Source organism: Mesoplodon densirostris, chromosome 3 (genome assembly GCF_025265405.1).
Source record: "Mesoplodon densirostris isolate mMesDen1 chromosome 3, mMesDen1 primary haplotype, whole genome shotgun sequence".
NCBI classification, from domain to species: Eukaryota; Metazoa; Chordata; class Mammalia; order Artiodactyla; family Ziphiidae; genus Mesoplodon; species Mesoplodon densirostris.
The window spans coordinates 141600462-141615574 of NC_082663.1; the positions used below are offsets into that span (position 1 = coordinate 141600462).

The following is a 15113-nucleotide window of genomic DNA, read 5'->3' on the forward strand; positions in this document are numbered from 1 at the left end:
GATGCACCCGCAAATAGAAGCTGCGTCTAAGCTCCACCCGTTCTTGCCGCGCCTCCACGCACGCAAGTCAGCCCAGGGCACGTCGCCGCCACGCGCTCTCGCACGCATGGTGCGTGGTGACGTCGCGGCGGCGCGGGCGCCATCCCGGAAGCGCGAGCAAGGCCGCCAGATGTGCAGGTGCTGCTGCCACCGACGCCGGGGCCGAGTTCGGGGTGGGGCTGGGGTCGCAGGGGCCTCTGGGGAGCCGGGCCGGGTCGGGCGCGGTCCTCGGGTTGTAGCGGGGTGGGGCGCGCCGCTGGCAACATCTGGGCACCCCTCCTGCGCACAGGCCTCAGTTTCCCCGTCTGCGCGGTGGACGCGCGGGCGGCGCCATGGGTCGAGTCTGGATCCGAGGCGCGGGAGTTGGGGCCGCCTGTGTTCAGGCTGTGCCGTGTCTCCCGGAATCGGGCGTTGACCTGCTTGGGCCTCAGTTTCCCGCTTCACAGGGGCGGGGCATGAGGGGATTTGTGAGACCCGCCCCGCCTCGCGGGTTTTGTTGAGCTTGGGCAGCCAAATTAAATTCTGTTAAATGACTTGGGTGGAGTTGCGGCGCCTCTCCGCATTGGTGTGTGACCTGAGCCCACCCCTGGGAGTCTTAGGTGCCCTCGGAGATGCCCTTGTAGGGGAGACTGGGTATTAAATGAAGTGCTGTATAAGTGTTTGTTCTGTATTCTTGGAAGCACTAGGGAGGCCCTCATTAGAATACTGATTCCCCGGCCCTGTCCTAGGATTTCTTCACACTCCACTTGGAGAAACTGACTATTCCGAGCCCAGCACCTCTTATCACTATTGGTTTTAGTCCCCACAGACAGCATTGTGAGATTCTGATTCTTTGTTATACCTATTTTCTGGGTGAGAAAACGGATCTAGGAAGTGAGGTGACTCTCCCAAGGTCACACAGCCTCCCTCTCTGCGTGTGTCCCCCATAAATATATTTGGAGCAGGGATCAGAGCCCATGCTGGGTCATTTCCACTCTGTATGTGGGCCAGATTAGCAGTTAGTCAGGGAAGGCTTCCTGTGAGAGGCAGCTGGTGGGGGAGTGTGCCTTGAATCCCTCAGCCCTCACATCTGGGAGCCAGAGACAGGAAAGAGCCCATCTTTGTAGCAGAACCATTTCCCACAGGTCCAAATCCTGCACCTGCCAGGCTCTAGCTGTGGGCTTCCCACCACATTCTGTCCTTTGAGAGCCCAAGTGTCTTTTTTTTTTTTTTGCGGTACGCGGAGCACAGGCTCCGAACGCGCAGGCCCAGAGGCCATGGCTCATGGGCCCAGCCGCTCCGCGGCATGTGGGATCCTCCCGGACCGGGGCACGAACCCATGTCCCCTGCATCGGCAGGCGGACTCTCAACCTCTGCGCCACCAGGGAAGCCCCCCAAGTGTCCTCTTTATACATGATCTTCTTTGGAAATGTGGAGGGTGTGGGTGTCCATGCCTGGCACATAGAAGGAGCTCAAACATGGTGATTGGGGAGGGGGTGGATTTCATCAGGTGTGGCAGTTTATCTTCAGAAGGCACGTAATGGCTGCAAACTGATAGCCAGATTCTGGGCACAAATAGATACGTATTCTTGGCCTCTATGGTGTTGGGGTAAGAAAAATATTAGTTGCTAACAGTTGTAAATGAGGTGATTTCACAGGAAAAAGAAATCCATATTTCAGGTTTATTTCTGGAGACAATCAGAAGTCTGGCAGGACCAGGTGCTGTAAGAAGCAGCTGACCTGTCACAGGTAGCTACTGAACGTCAGAGTCACACATTTGTGGATCCTGTGGTCTGTGGGCATTTGAGTTGTGACCCACGTTCACTGGCTGTGTGACAACGGCCTAGTTCCTCAGTCTTTGAGCCTCAATTTTCTCATATATAAATAAGGATGGTAACAGTTGCCAGTGTTTGAAATTGGTGTCTTGTTTAGTATACAGTAGGTGCTCAATAAAGAGGAGGGTAGTTAAGTGGGCTCTGAAAGCCCTTCCTGATCCTGTGTGTGAATCTTAACCAGTTGCAAGTGGGCCTTTCTGTCGGCCATTAAATGTGCAGACCTCAGAGCCAAGCTATGTCAGGATTCTGGGTTTTTCCTGAACCCCCTTAGGAGGGTCAGTGCTGAAGCTGTGGTCCCTCCTGCCCTAGCATGGTCCAGGAACTCCCCACCTGCTGGGATGGCATCTGTGTGCCAGGGAAGCTGGGAGCCAAGAGCCACAGAGCCATCTGGGTTGCTGGGGCCCACAGCCTGGCTGCCAGTGCCTGAAATTCTTGGCTTTAACTTGCTGATATAAGTCTAGCTTCAGAGCTGAGTTTGAAAGGTTCTGTTTGCCTTCATCAAACTAAATTCTTGGGCAATTCCTTTCTGTGAACAAGGTTCTGGGCTGGGCTCTGGAGACAGAGCAGCGAGCAAGAAAGTACACACGCCTCTGTTCTATTGGAGCTAATATTGCTGTGGGGGTGACAGGCAAAAGGGTTAACTGATAACTAAGATAATTTCAGGAAGAGATGAGACAGTGGAGCAATTAAAAAAAGGTGAAGTGATGAGTGACCAGAATAGGGGTAGTCATCATAGACCTCTTGGGAGAAAAGGCATTGGAGGGGGTGATGATTTGAGGGGGCAGCCAGGAGGAGGGGGGCAGATCTATGCAGGAGGAAGGTGCCTGTAGCTTTGGGCACATGGAGAGGGGCGGGTGTGGAGGTGGGAGGGGTGATGGGATTGTGATGTGCTTGGGTGCAAGTTATAAATAGGAACTCCTGTAGTTCTCGAAACACCCCCGAGTTCCTGGCATGACAAAGCTGAGGCTCAGGTGGCATGACCCACTTACGGACAGGTGGCCTGTGGGGTTTCCAGCCCCTCCTCTCCATCCCACCTCCCCCCACTTCCTGATGCAGACTGAAAACACTTTCTTCCTGCCCATCTCAGGCAGCGGAGGAGGAGGAAGAGATGGACCCACCGGACTCGGCCTCGAGGGTCTTCTGTAGCCGCATCCTGAGCATGGTGAATGCGGACGACGTCAACGCCATCATCCTGGCCCAGAAGAACATGTGAGTGGAAGCCAAGGGCCCTGGGCCCCCGGTGTGGGAAGGAATCCACTTGCTGGCCAGCATTCTTGCCCTGCCCGCCTCTACCTTGGGCCCACAGTGGTGATAAAATGAAGGAAATGAGCAAATCTGCTGGCTGGCTCCAAAGTAAATTCCTTCCTGGTCTGGAGGCGAGGCCTTGGCACAGGAAGCAGGGCTCTGGGACAGTTTCGCAGCTGCGGACAGTTTGGCGGGGACCACAGCGGCTCCTTTCCCGAGGCCTGGGGTGGGGAGACTTTGGGGGGGGATAAGGAAGGAACTGCTGGGGGATTTAAGGGAGCCAGTCGGCTCACTTCCTGTTGGGAACCTATTCTCTCAGAGCCTAGGCTGTCTCTGCAGAGCACCCAGGGTCACTTGGAAGGGCTGTCAATGGCCTTTGCCCTCTTTGGGGCTTGGCACTGTGGCCACCATAGCCTCACCCTAATTCCAGCCTGCTCTGTGGGGAAGAAGGGCTGACACAACCTTCGGGGGGAAACATGGTCTCTTGGGGCTTTATTTTTGTGTCTTTAAGCCAAAGGCTCTTCCTTCCATTTACAGCACAGCACAGACCTGATACCTTACCTTTCTTGCCCTGTGACAGGGGTGCTGGATATGTCTGGGTCTCAGCAATACCCATCTCCCTCCTAGGTCTTTAGTTCAGATTCAGACCTGACCCCGGGGAACTCCCAGACCGAGGGGAGACAAAATCAGACTTGAACCTTCCGGGCCTCGGGGTGTCAGGGCTGGGCCAGAGAAAGAAGCTGGGGCTAGGGGAGTCAGAGTGTCAAAGAGTCTACTTGAGGGAGAGGGTTAAGGCTACATGAGGAGGGTACACTTGAGTAGGATTTTTGAGTAGGGTTTTGAAAGTTGAATAGGAGTTTGCTAGCTGGCTCAAACACCAGGTAGGACTCCACAAGACAAGGGAATGGTCTACGCAAAGGTCATGGAGCAGGAAAGGGCCTAGCAGGATCAGTTGGCAGGGACCTGGAGGCTGAGCAGAGGAGTCGGTGCCCTTTTTCCGCCACCAGGCTGGACCGCTTTGAGAAGACGAACGAGATGCTGCTCAACTTCAACAACCTGTCAAGTGCCCGCCTGCAGCAGATGAGTGAGCGCTTTCTGCACCACACAAGGACCCTGGTGGAGATGAAACGGGACCTGGACAGCATCTTCCGCAGGATCAGGTGGGTGCTTGGCCCTCCAGTCTCTGCCTCCTGCTCTGAGCCTCTAAGCCTGAAAAGAGGGTTCCTCCTCTTTTCAATGAGGGCCGTCCTCTCCACGTAGCAGGGCGGTGGGGAGATTCAGCTTGTTTTACGAGGCTTTATTGCACACTTAGTATTGGAGAAGATCTGAAAATCTTGGAGTGTCTGAATTTAAATTTTATTCCTTTTTTGAAAATGCAACATAGTGCCAGACCCATAATGCAAAAGGCAGGCAGGAGCAGACAGTGAAAGGCTAGCCTCATGTCCCCCTTGGCCTCCACCCAGGACTTCTCCCAAGAGGAAAATGAGATTGCCAGGTTTTGTGGGTCCTTCTCAAGCTGGTCCACGAGGACAGAGAAAGATGATGTCCAAGTCCCCAGCCACATAGAATGCTTGACACAGCCCCCGGGGCTGCTATCACCACTGCTGCCGTTAACAACTGCCGCTGGGGCGCCCAGGCCTGGAACAAGCTGGTACTACAGCTGTATTTCTGGCTGACGGTGCCGCTTCTTCTTTTCCGGGGGCAGCCACATCTGCTGGCAGAGCAGGTGCCACAGATTGAGGGCAACATGTTTCCTTGGAGCATGCTCTGTGCAGAAATCACAAGACAGGCCGGATAAATCCTTTATCAAAGCGTATCTCTTCTGGGGCATCTCACCAGGCTGGTTGCCCATGTGTGGTGTTGCAGGGGTGGGAGTAGAGTAGGAACCACAAGGGTTGACACCTTTTGTGTGTATCTGTGTCACTCAGGAAGGAGATAAGTGTGTCCACCCAGGCAGGGAAGCAGCAGCAGTGGTACTTCAGGGTGGGGGGGGTTTGGGGGGGACAGTGCTGGCTGGCCATAGTCAAGGGTGAGAGACTGCTCTGAAGAGCCTTTTGTAATTCTTTGTAAACAGAACTGCCTTACTTCAGGTAAAAAGGAAAAACCAGCAGGTTAAAAAGGGAAGCAGGTGCTTCTCTGTGAAGTTCAGTTTAGTGAGTGCCAGTGTTCAGTGATTGGGATGTGGATAGTCAGCACTCCTGGCCCCCACAGACATCCTCACCCTGGGGATGGAGAGACAGGCTGGGACAAGTCACCCAGAGGAGTGCCTGTTGAGGCAAGGGGAAGGGAAGCTTCCTGGAAGGTTGTCCTGGTAGAAGAGGTTTAGACATGAGGCACTGCAGGTAGAGGGCCCAGCCAGCACGCAGAGCCAGCACCAAGGACACGCAGAAGTTGGGTGACAGCTGGGTAGCTGCCATCCGTCCTGGGGGTGGGAGGTCTGCTGGCTGAGCGCCCAGTCCTACCTCCAGCCCTGGAGCAGAGTATGACAAGCAGTGAGGGGGAGGTTCCTGGCCTGCACCGGGCCCAGCCTGCACACTCTGCGGGTTCAGCCCTGTGTGCCTTCCCTTCCCCTGCAGGACACTGAAAGGGAAGCTGGCCAGGCAGCACCCGGAGGCCTTCAGCCGTAAGTGTCACCCAGAGCTCCTACATCCCGTTTCTGGGCTCTGTGCCCTTGGATGCCAGGGCCCTCAGCCCAGGGCTGGCTTCTGGAAGGTCACCTCAAGGGCTGACACCAAGCCCGGGCCCTAGTGGGCAGTGGGTCCAGTAAGACCTGGGGCAGGGGCGGGAGTGCTGGCCTGATCTTCTTGGCAAGCTGCGGAGCAGGTGTTGGGACGAGAGTCTCCTCCCTTGGGGGAGGTCACACGAGGGTATGTGGACAAGAATGATGACAGTCAGTCCTTAGCCCAGTGAATGTCACGTACCCCTACGAGCCAGGCTGTTACCCACAACCACCTATGAGGTGGGGACTGTGCCCAGAGGGGCAGTGACGTGTCAGAGGAAGCACAGCATCCCCCATGCTGAGCTTCAGTTTACCCAGTCTGCAAAATGGGCCAACAGCTCCCCAACTCGAGGGCCGCTGACCACCACGGCAATGCCGTCATTCCCAGTTTATAGAGCAGGGAGCCGAGACATGGGCAGGTGAGGGGCCTGGCCCAGGTGACACAGTCAAGAGGGCAGAGCCAGGCTCAGACTTGCCCCCAGGGCCCGCGTAGGCCTAACCCCAGAGAACCTGAGTCTTTACCTTACCTCACCTTAAAGAGAGGCCTCTCACCTGCTTGGGCCTCAGTTTCCTCATCTGTAAAATGAACCAAGTTATGTCCCATGGGGTGGGGGTAGCTGTCAGGGGTCCCGGGCCCAGTTAATCCCTCATCACAGTGCCTGGCATGGTGACTAAGCCAACTCCTGGGCCTCCTTCCTCCAGACATCCCGGAGGCGTCCCTCCTGGAAGACGAGGATGAAGACCCCATCCCGCCCAGTACCACAACCACCATTGCCACCTCGGAACAGAGCACAGGCTCGTGTGACACCAGCCCCGACACAGTCTCACCCTCCCTCAGCCCCGGCTTCGAGGACCTGTCCCACGTCCGGCCTGGCTCCCCTGCCATCAATGGCCACAGCCATACAGATGACGAGGAGACGCCGGGCGAGTAGCCCTAACTCCCAGGAGCTCGGAGGGGTCTCAGGGCAGCAGCGGTGCCACTGCCCAGATGTCTGAGGTGGCAGTGGGTAACCCTGCCTTGAGACAGTCAGCTTTGCCACCCTACTCTGTCATTTGGGGCTCACTGGGGGACAAGGCTCCTTCCCTGGGGTATGGAATTCCTGGGGATCTATCATTCCCCCTCCTTCCTCACTGAGAACGTCTCTCTTCTGTAGACCCCTCTGCCAGGCCAGGGGATGACCAGTCCAGCTGGAGTCGGGTTGGGCGCAAGGGAGCTTTTCCAGAGCCAGGCCTGAGGTCTGCTCTGAGCAACACCTAAAGGTTCCCAGAGACCAGAGCCAGATGTCCTCTGCCCCAGCACCCTGGTCAGGACCTCCTCAAGGTGGCCAAGCACTGTCATGTCTGAGTTCACCCCAGCCCACCCCTGTGCCTACTAATTCTGGTCTCCTTGCCCCTTCCTCCAATGACAGTATTGAATACTTTCTCCAGTCATTATCTCAAGGAGGTTTCTGAGACAGTTGTAGAAGCCTCAAGGCAGAGATTAGCCATCCACTCAGCCTGGTTAGGCCCTGTTTCTCGGACCAGAGGTGTGGACCCTGAGGGCCCAGCAGGCTTCTCCTGGGGCCTCCATGGAGCAAGCCGAGCCACCTTGGAGAACAGAGTTAAGCAGAATATTTTTGTACCCGATGTTTACAGATGCTGTTGTGAAGTTATCAATAAAAAGACTCTGTTACTAAAAAGGGAAGGGTGCACCTAGCATTGGCTTCCTTCCATCCTTGGGCCCAGCAGTCCAGAATGGGGGCAAGTGCTGGATGTGGGACAGGATGGTTATGGACAGCCAGGCACCATTGAGCTGGAAAGAAGTGGGCTGCTCTCCTTTGAGTGGGAGTCTCCAGTGGTGGCAACCATAATAACCCCACTTCCTATCACCAACCAGGCCTTCAAATGTGCTGTTCCCACTGCCCACAACATTATTCCTTTACCTCCGTGAGTAACTCCTCCTCCAAATCTCAGCCCTAAGGTGGGCTCCTCAAGGAGCTAGGGTCTCATTCCCCATCAGACACTCTCACAGAGTCCCCTCATCTTTGGAGCACTTAGAAATTACGTTATTAAAGGCCTCTTCCCAGACTTCAGAGTGTCTGCTTTTGCCTGGTCCATAGGGGGCGCCGGGAAGTGTTCAAGGAAATAAGGTACGCTGCCAAACCCACAGGTAACTTCTCAGTTCTCACCGCTTTCCGGCGCCCAGCACTTTTTAGCCATCCTTGAGTCTTCTCCGTCTTATATCCTTAACAGACCCTGGGTCCCACCCCATTTCCTTGGGTGAATGCACCAGCCCCACCTGCTCGCCGTGCTCCTGTGCGGACCCGCCCTTTAATCCATCTGTGCACAGCGGCCGGCCTCAAGTGGCTCCAACACGTTCGGCCCTTACGCCGCCTCCTGCCTCGACCCTTGCGTCTTGGACCCGCAGACCCTCTGCTTAATGCCTCCACTTCAGCACAAAACAGTTTCCCCTACTCTGTTGAAATATTTCCGGAGCACGCGCTACGTGCGGGCAGTCTTCAGGCGGCCTGGAAACAGCAGGCAGAAACACCAGGAAAGGTGCGGCATTATCCTACGTGACCCGACGGGCGGAGCTCACACCCCGAGGCAGGTGGGCACCGATCGCCCACAGGCGCCGCGGCTTTGTGCGCCCGCACCCAACAGGGGGGGCGGGGCCGAGGGCGGGGCGCGGCGCGGATTGTGACGCAGACGCGCAGCGTGCTCGGTGCGCAGGCGCCCTCGGCGGCGAATCGGCGGTTTCCGGTTCAACGGCCCTCTTTCTCTTCAACGAGACAACGGAGCAGGTCGGTGATGGCGGACTTGCGGGTTGGCCCTGGGCAGGGTTGGTCGGTAGCCTGCGGGGGGCCAGGCAGCGGAGGGGGCGGCCTGGAATCCGTCTAGGCGAGCTAGGCCCTGTGGGGCGGCTTAGCAAGGCACACTGGGCCGGGTTCCGAGCCCGAGTTGGGCCCCGGGAGGGAAGCCGGCCTTTGGAAGAGGACCCTGCCCGCTCCGCCGGTCCCAGCTATCTGACGAGGCTTTGGGGCGAGGATGTGTCCTTCGGGGCAGATCCGATTTAATGGGGAGGAGTATTAACTGTAACTTTGTCTCGTGGCGCACACTCTGTCAGTCCATTTAAAAATATTAAGCCTTTGAGCTGGGTCTCTACCCGTCTCCTTTTCTAAATCTGTAAGGAGAGTCTGGTAGTAGCAGCCATTTTCTAGCCTTGGAAAGTGAAAAAACAGAAATACCTGTGTAAACAAGTATCAGGCACGTGGTTGGCAGTTGTTACTTATGGATTGGATCAAAGGCAGAAAATGTGGTCTGAGGATTAGGGCGTAACCCAGAAGGAAGCCAAAGTTTTGGGTGTCTGTGCTTGCAATTAGGAGAAGGGACTGTAGTGAGGAAAGCGTGTGGGGGGGATGCTACTAAGATGGGATTCCCACCCCGGCTGCAGGAAGAGCGGGGGGTGGTGGAGGAGAGGAAGGATGGAACCTCCAGACCGTTCTTGGCAAGGTGGTGCCGTAGACCTGTACTTTTCGTTCCACCTTCAACGACGAAGCTGCTGGCTTGGAGGGTGGAAGGAAACAGGCTCTGGGGCGGGCCTGCATTTGAAGTCGATGCTGGAACAGGGCTGGCAGGAACTAAGGCTGGCCAGCCTGTGAGCTCGGGCTGCTCAGACCTTCAGTGCTCACCATTCCATCCGGCCATTCTCCCCCCTCTCTCGCCAGCAGACGCAGAGATGCAGATCTTTGTGAAGACCTTGACGGGCAAGACCATCACTCTAGAGGTCGAGCCCAGTGACACCATTGAGAATGTCAAAGCTAAAATCCAAGACAAGGAGGGTGAGTTGGGTTGGGGCTGTGTGCTCCGCAAAATGGGGTCCCTTCAGCCCTGGGGATCTGCTGTCCTGTGTGGAATGGGTGCTTTGGACAGATCTCAGCCATGCCAGTGCTTCCCCTGTGTGATCTTGGGAAGGCAGCTTGTCCTCTCTACCTCATTTTCCCTTTTGACAGTTTGGGGGTGATCCTGGCACAGCCCTCTGGAGGGAGGGGAGATCTGCCGGTAGTATTCTTGCCAGAGCTTTAGTAACTGAAGTGCTCTCTTCTTAGGCATTCCACCTGACCAGCAGCGTCTGATTTTCGCGGGCAAACAGCTGGAGGATGGCCGCACTCTGTCAGACTATAATATCCAGAAAGGTACGGGGGTGGGGTGGCTAGACAGTACCTCAGTGAGGCCTAGGACCCAGGATGGGGCCCTGACAACCTCTTCAGCACTGGGAGGGGGCTGTAGAGGAGGATTGTTCTTAAGGTGAGGATCACATAGGGCTAGGGAGTATTGCTTTGTAAGATACTGTTTCCATCGCTGGAAAGCATCTCAAGATCTCCACCAGGATTTCCAAATGGCGATGGTTTCTCATGTTCTTATTCACTTTTTTTCTTTAATTCTTGTGTTTGTGTTTCTCAGTGTGATAACTAAAGAAAATCGGCACCACTTTTTGCAGCAAAAGATTTAAATGTCTTACCTAGGAAAATAAAAGGTCGTCCTCGCACCACTTAGAAATTGCCTTGCCTTTGGGGAAACCCAGGTGGACACCACTGTTGATGTATATTTATATTAGTCTCAGACTCCCCGAGGACTGGTGGGAAATGACAAGGTGGAGGTTCTGTGGGGTGGGCTGGGCTGGTGTGTCCATCTACACATAGAACGTCCAACGGATTCCGATGTGTCCCTGCCACACGTGAGAAGCTTTGGTCTGCAGGGCACTGGAGGCTGCCCTGCACCTGTGGGACTGAGGTGGTGAGCCTAGGCTCAGTCACTGTCTCTCTGTGCCCTTCGTTTCCTATAGAGTCCACCCTGCACTTGGTGCTTCGTCTGCGAGGTGGCATCATTGAGCCTTCCCTTCGCCAGCTCGCTCAGAAATACAACTGCGACAAGATGATCTGCCGCAAGTGTGTACTCTTCAGATTGGGGGTGTGGGCTGGCCCTGGTGGGGGTCAGGATGTGCCCTCACCACTCGCTCGTGTCCTCGCACAGGTGTTACGCTCGCCTGCACCCCCGTGCTGTCAACTGCCGCAAGAAGAAGTGCGGCCACACCAACAACCTGCGCCCCAAGAAGAAGGTCAAATAAGGTCCCTCCACCGGCTTCTTCTTTGCCCGCAGGGTGGCCTCCTGCCTAAGCCCCATGGCCCTGGGGCCTCAGTAAAGTTTCCCTTTCGTTGACTGAAGCAGTAACTGGTGTCCACGTGGTTGGTCTGTCCAATGGGGAGGTGGCTGAGGTGCGGGCATCTCCCTTAGGGACTTCCTGTCACTGAGTTCTTCATAGCTCTTGGGGGTCCTCTGTCCTGGGTTCCAGTTGTCTTACCTGTAAAGTGGGCCATGGTCTCTGCCCTTCATGTCTAAAGTTGTCATAACCACAGCACAGGCAAGTCTCACTCCTGGCCCTCTGCCACATAGCCTAGTGAGCCCACCCATCTGGATTTTGTCATCTGTAATATGGGAATAAAGACCTCAGCCTAGGGACTGGTGGGACCTGGTCAGGCACATTAACAACCCTCACATCTGGGGCCTGGAGGTGTTCAGATGTAGGTGGATGGCGGGGTAGGAAGGAACACCCCACCTAGTGTAAAATACCTGTCCTCAATTTTGACTGACCTTTAGGAGCTCCTGGGTCCCATCCAAGACTGATGTCTGTCAGGTGAGGGCTTGTAGTGCCCTGACAAGGCCATGCTTCTATTTGTCGGGGTGATTGGGGCTTCCTGTAGGTGACAACCCAGGCCTAGACAGTGATGCCTGAGAACAGCTGAATGCCTGAGAACAGCTGAGACCTGGAGTGCCAGCTAAAGGCTGTCACTACAGGCCTCAGTTGGGTTTCATTTTTGTCAGTTGCCCCCTCCTCCCTAAGGCCAGGCCACCACCATCTTTCTGGTCTACCCTGTGTCCACTCCTGGAGGAGGAAGCTTCCTGAAGCTCAAACTAGGCAGTGTATGTCCAGCTCCCAGGCCTTCTCTGTACTTAATAGGAACCCTCCCACCCCCCACCCCTGACCTCAGCCCTGCACCAGACTCCCACCTCAGGGCCTTTTGCACAGCCCCCCCCCCCCTTCAGAGCAGTTCACACAGAACCTGTGGGTGCCAGTGACTTGAATTCTCCAGTGTCAGAACCTGCGTTCAAATCTCACTCTTGTCACAACCTTGTGGCATTAGATGATGGCTATCACTTATTGGATTCAATTTTCTTTATCTTAGTGGGGATGGGATGTGAAGAAGTGAAGTCGGGTTTTGACATAGCTGCATAGAAACAAGCTGAAGGACAGCCTTGCTGTATACAGAGCCGTACATTTAAGGTCGAAAACGTTAAGGCAGGCGCTGGTCGGGAACAATCACAGGGTTGCGGGTGGGCGGAGGGTGTCAGGCCCCCAGTCTTCGCTCCCCATTCTTCCCCCGGGGTCTCCAGGTTAGCTGGCCGCCACAAGCTGGCTCCAGAGGCCTCCGGGCCTGCAGGGGGCGCCAGGCGCAGCGGAGCAACCTGCTCCCGGGCGGGACCAGAGCTGCGCAGTCATGATCATCACTGAGGCCGCGACGGAGTCCGCTGTCCCCGCGGTGCCCGGTGATGTGGAAGCCACTGGAGCCCCGGAGCGCGAGCAGCTGGTGTGGCCCTGGGTGAGCTCGAGCCCGAGCGGGGACAGGCGCGGGGCGGGCGGTGCAGGCACGGGGGCGCCGGCTTCATACCCTAGCCGTGCCCCTCGCCCCGTAGAAAGATGCCGCGATACGGGCGCTGGTGCAGCGCATCCACCAGTTGCAGGCTGAGCGCGCGCAGGCCTTCCGCCGGCTGGATGAGTAAGTGAGCGCGTAGGGGAGGGGAGGTGTCAGCCCCCCAGCCCGCTCCGGGGATGGACGTGCCTTGGGGGAGGAACTGGGTCCCCACGGGGCCGCGGTGTCAGAGGTGGGGCGGGATTTGCGGGGAGACCAGATCGCTCCCTTCCGCGTGCGCAGGGGTGGGCCCGTCTTGGGTTATCCTGCGGGAGTCAGAACGTCCTCCACACTCTGGGGTTTAGGGGACACTTGGAGGGCTTTCAGGTGGTCGATGCGGGTGCAGGGCCTGAGAGCCGGGGCCGTAGCCTCAGGATCCCCGCCTGCCGTAGAGGCCACCGACAGTACCTGAGCAGCGGCCCGCCCTACGACTTTCCGCGCTACCGGAGCACAGTACACGAGGTGACCCAGGCCTTCGCCGCCGCCTCGCGGGAGGTGCTGGCGGTGGAGGCCGAGCTAGCCGGACCCCGAGCGCAGCCGCTGCTTGCGAGCCACGTGCGCAGGCTGCAGCAGCTGGAGGAGACGCGCCTGGCCACGGTGAGGTCCCGCCCCCCGGCCATGTATCCCCCTACTCCACAGTTTGTCTCTCGGGCCTTGGCCCACTGTGTACCCCTTGGGGGAGGGGCCAGATTCCGTCCCCTTGAACCCCGCCCCTGGCGCCCCAGCACCCCCTCTTCCTGCCCCACCTCAGTCATCCACTGAGAGTTCACTCGAGAGTCTCAGGGTTAACCCCCTCCTGTCCGCCCCCACTTTTCACCCAGATCTTTAGTCCCAGGACACGCCCACTCTATCCCAGACCCCGCCCCTACAATGCTCCTACCCGCCCTGGCTTGTCCCAATGCCCCAGGCCAGGTACTCAACCCCCTGCTGATTGGGGGCCTTGGATTTCCAGGCCAGGTCCCCTTCCAGGTACACCCTCGATCCCAGCCTAGGTTCTGGGCCTGTTCCTCCCGCTAGGGATCCAAGGCCCAGCCTACTCTGCCTCTACAGGCAGTCCTGACCAAGATACACTACCATTCCCAGGTCAGCTCCACGCGAAGCCGCGCCCACATCACACTCTACGCTGGGATTCCCAGGCCACGCTGCTGTAGAGACCCAATCCCAGTCTAGGTTTTTGGCCTACTTCCACCCTGGGATTGTAACTCCCTGGCTGGTCCCTGAGACTCCGCCTACTTCACAACCCTCACAACCCACCCACCCCCGCCCCCGCCCACCTGTCCCTGGCTGAGATTTCACCACTGTTCCCCTTCCCCGCCTACGTGAGGCCATGCCCATGTTGCGCTCTGCACTGATTCTAGGGCCCGCCCACTCGGCCCCTCTCCTCAGGAGCCCCCCTAAACCTAATCCTAGATTCCTCCTGCGCTAAGTACCGACCCTTGAGACTCCCGCCTGCTGTGGCCCCACCCTTGCGCTGCCTTTCCTGGTGCTTCAGTGTCTCTTCCTCCCTACTATGTGGGAGGGCAGGGGGTGGCCTCTGCCAGTTGTGACATCCTCCTTGCTGCCTATTCCCCAACCAGGTGGCCCTGCTGCAGCTGATGGGGACACCAGAGCTGACTGGGCAGGACAACCTGCAGATGCACCGGCTGAAGATGAAGTGAGCACCGCCTCCCAGTGGGCTGACCATTTGCACATGCACCCTTGGGCACCCTCCCCCAGCCAGGTGCGCCCCAGGGCTGGCAAGGGCAGATCTGCACACGACCCTTAGGGTGTGCACGCCAGAGTACTCACTTGGTGACTCCTAGATGTACTACACACTCCCCCAGCGCACAGGCTGTGCAGTTTCACACCAGACTCGCTGTGCATTCCCAGGACACAGCTGTGCACCTCATACACACCAATCCTGCTCACATGGCTCGACTCCGAGCTTGGACATGGTCGCCCAGGCCCCACCAGGCACACGCCGGCACACTCCTGCCTTTGGCCCCCCAAGCGCACACATGTGCACACCCACTAGACATGTGCCACCGTCACCCTGCACACCTTCCTGATGGCACACACCCACCCAAGATGGCCTTTTCTCTTGCCACTCGGGACCCGTGGGACCACCCATCCTCCCAGGCACCTAAATGGTCCTTCTGGCTGCTAGTGCTGCCTGGAGGTTTGGCGGCAGGCAGGAGAGCCCGGGGCTGGCTACAGCCCCTTCGGAGCTGCGCAGCGGCGGCTAATTTGCCCCATCTGGGTTTTATTTATAGTTCCCATCCACTCTTGTAGGGTAATTAAAACCATGGAAGCGATCAGCGATGTTCTCCAGGATCTCAGGTTTGATGCAGAATCTGCCGAGTGATGGTGGCTCCCCAGGGACAAGCCAAAGGAGATGGGAAATGGGGCATGCAGCGCTCTGTCCTGACTGCCAGCTGGCTGGGGTCATGCCCCACCGGACCACTGACCCTCTTCAAGTTCGCCTCACCTCTCATAATAAAGAACCTAAAGAACCTTTCGTCTGCAGCTGCTCCACTGTCTCTCTGTGCTGGGGTGGGATCCCACAAAGCCAGGGATGGCGGGTGCAAG

General features: G+C 57.3%; 3 protein-coding genes across 10 annotated transcripts; all 3 read left to right on the forward strand.

Moving 5' to 3' along the window:
* Nucleotides 1-87: 87 nt before the first annotated feature.
* KXD1 (KxDL motif containing 1) lies at nucleotides 88-7496 on the forward strand. Its single transcript, XM_060093906.1, has 5 exons — nucleotides 88-177; nucleotides 2941-3062; nucleotides 4106-4258; nucleotides 5675-5721; nucleotides 6520-7496. The coding sequence occupies exons 2-5, from the start codon at nucleotides 2962-2964 to the stop codon at nucleotides 6747-6749; spliced, it is 531 nt and encodes a 176-aa protein (XP_059949889.1). The 5' UTR covers nucleotides 88-177; nucleotides 2941-2961; the 3' UTR covers nucleotides 6750-7496.
* Nucleotides 7497-8497: 1001 nt separating this feature from the next.
* Nucleotides 8498-11028, forward strand: UBA52 (ubiquitin A-52 residue ribosomal protein fusion product 1). 3 transcript variants are annotated; one of them, XM_060093907.1, is made up of 5 exons: nucleotides 8498-8600; nucleotides 9528-9638; nucleotides 9906-9992; nucleotides 10643-10745; nucleotides 10831-11028. In XM_060093907.1, the coding sequence occupies exons 2-5, from the start codon at nucleotides 9536-9538 to the stop codon at nucleotides 10922-10924; spliced, it is 387 nt and encodes a 128-aa protein (XP_059949890.1). In that variant the 5' UTR covers nucleotides 8498-8600; nucleotides 9528-9535; the 3' UTR covers nucleotides 10925-11028. The 3 variants fall into 3 exon arrangements, with proteins under 3 accessions (XP_059949890.1, XP_059949891.1, XP_059949892.1); XM_060093908.1 differs by having other exon boundaries at nucleotides 8521-8600; nucleotides 9525-9638; XM_060093909.1 differs by lacking the exon at nucleotides 8498-8600 and adding an exon at nucleotides 8606-8622 and having other exon boundaries at nucleotides 9525-9638.
* Nucleotides 11029-11132: 104 nt separating this feature from the next.
* REX1BD (required for excision 1-B domain containing) lies at nucleotides 11133-15042 on the forward strand. Of its 6 annotated transcripts, none has more exons than XR_009531491.1 (5): nucleotides 11133-12455; nucleotides 12550-12632; nucleotides 12851-13142; nucleotides 14123-14265; nucleotides 14817-14904. XR_009531491.1 is itself a non-coding variant. In XM_060093901.1 (5 exons), the coding sequence occupies exons 1-5, from the start codon at nucleotides 12354-12356 to the stop codon at nucleotides 14887-14889; spliced, it is 627 nt and encodes a 208-aa protein (XP_059949884.1). In that variant the 5' UTR covers nucleotides 11133-12353; the 3' UTR covers nucleotides 14890-15042. The 6 variants fall into 6 exon arrangements, 5 of the variants coding, with proteins under 5 accessions (XP_059949884.1, XP_059949886.1, XP_059949888.1 ...); XM_060093901.1 differs by having other exon boundaries at nucleotides 14123-14199; nucleotides 14817-15042; XM_060093903.1 differs by having other exon boundaries at nucleotides 12914-13142; nucleotides 14123-14199; nucleotides 14817-15042.
* Nucleotides 15043-15113: the final 71 nt, after the last annotated feature.

Bases quoted from the DNA above. Each gene is read 5' to 3' on its own strand.
- KXD1 (XM_060093906.1), top strand. From the start codon at position 2,962: ATGGACCCACCGGACTCGGCCTCGAGGGTCTTCTGTAGCCGCATCCTG. The intron at 3,063-4,105 runs GTGAGTGGAAGC...TTCCGCCACCAG, and splicing joins ATCCTGGCCCAGAAGAACAT to GCTGGACCGCTTTGAGAAGA. The intron at 5,722-6,519 runs GTAAGTGTCACC...TCCTTCCTCCAG, and splicing joins GCACCCGGAGGCCTTCAGCC to ACATCCCGGAGGCGTCCCTC.
- UBA52 (XM_060093907.1), top strand. From the start codon at position 9,536: ATGCAGATCTTTGTGAAGACCTTGACGGGCAAGACCATCACTCTAGAG. The intron at 9,639-9,905 runs GTGAGTTGGGTT...CTCTCTTCTTAG, and splicing joins TAAAATCCAAGACAAGGAGG to GCATTCCACCTGACCAGCAG. The intron at 9,993-10,642 runs GTACGGGGGTGG...CGTTTCCTATAG, and splicing joins AGACTATAATATCCAGAAAG to AGTCCACCCTGCACTTGGTG.
- REX1BD (XM_060093901.1), top strand. From the start codon at position 12,354: ATGATCATCACTGAGGCCGCGACGGAGTCCGCTGTCCCCGCGGTGCCC. The intron at 12,456-12,549 runs GTGAGCTCGAGC...CTCGCCCCGTAG, and splicing joins AGCAGCTGGTGTGGCCCTGG to AAAGATGCCGCGATACGGGC. The intron at 13,143-14,122 runs GTGAGGTCCCGC...TTCCCCAACCAG, and splicing joins AGGAGACGCGCCTGGCCACG to GTGGCCCTGCTGCAGCTGAT.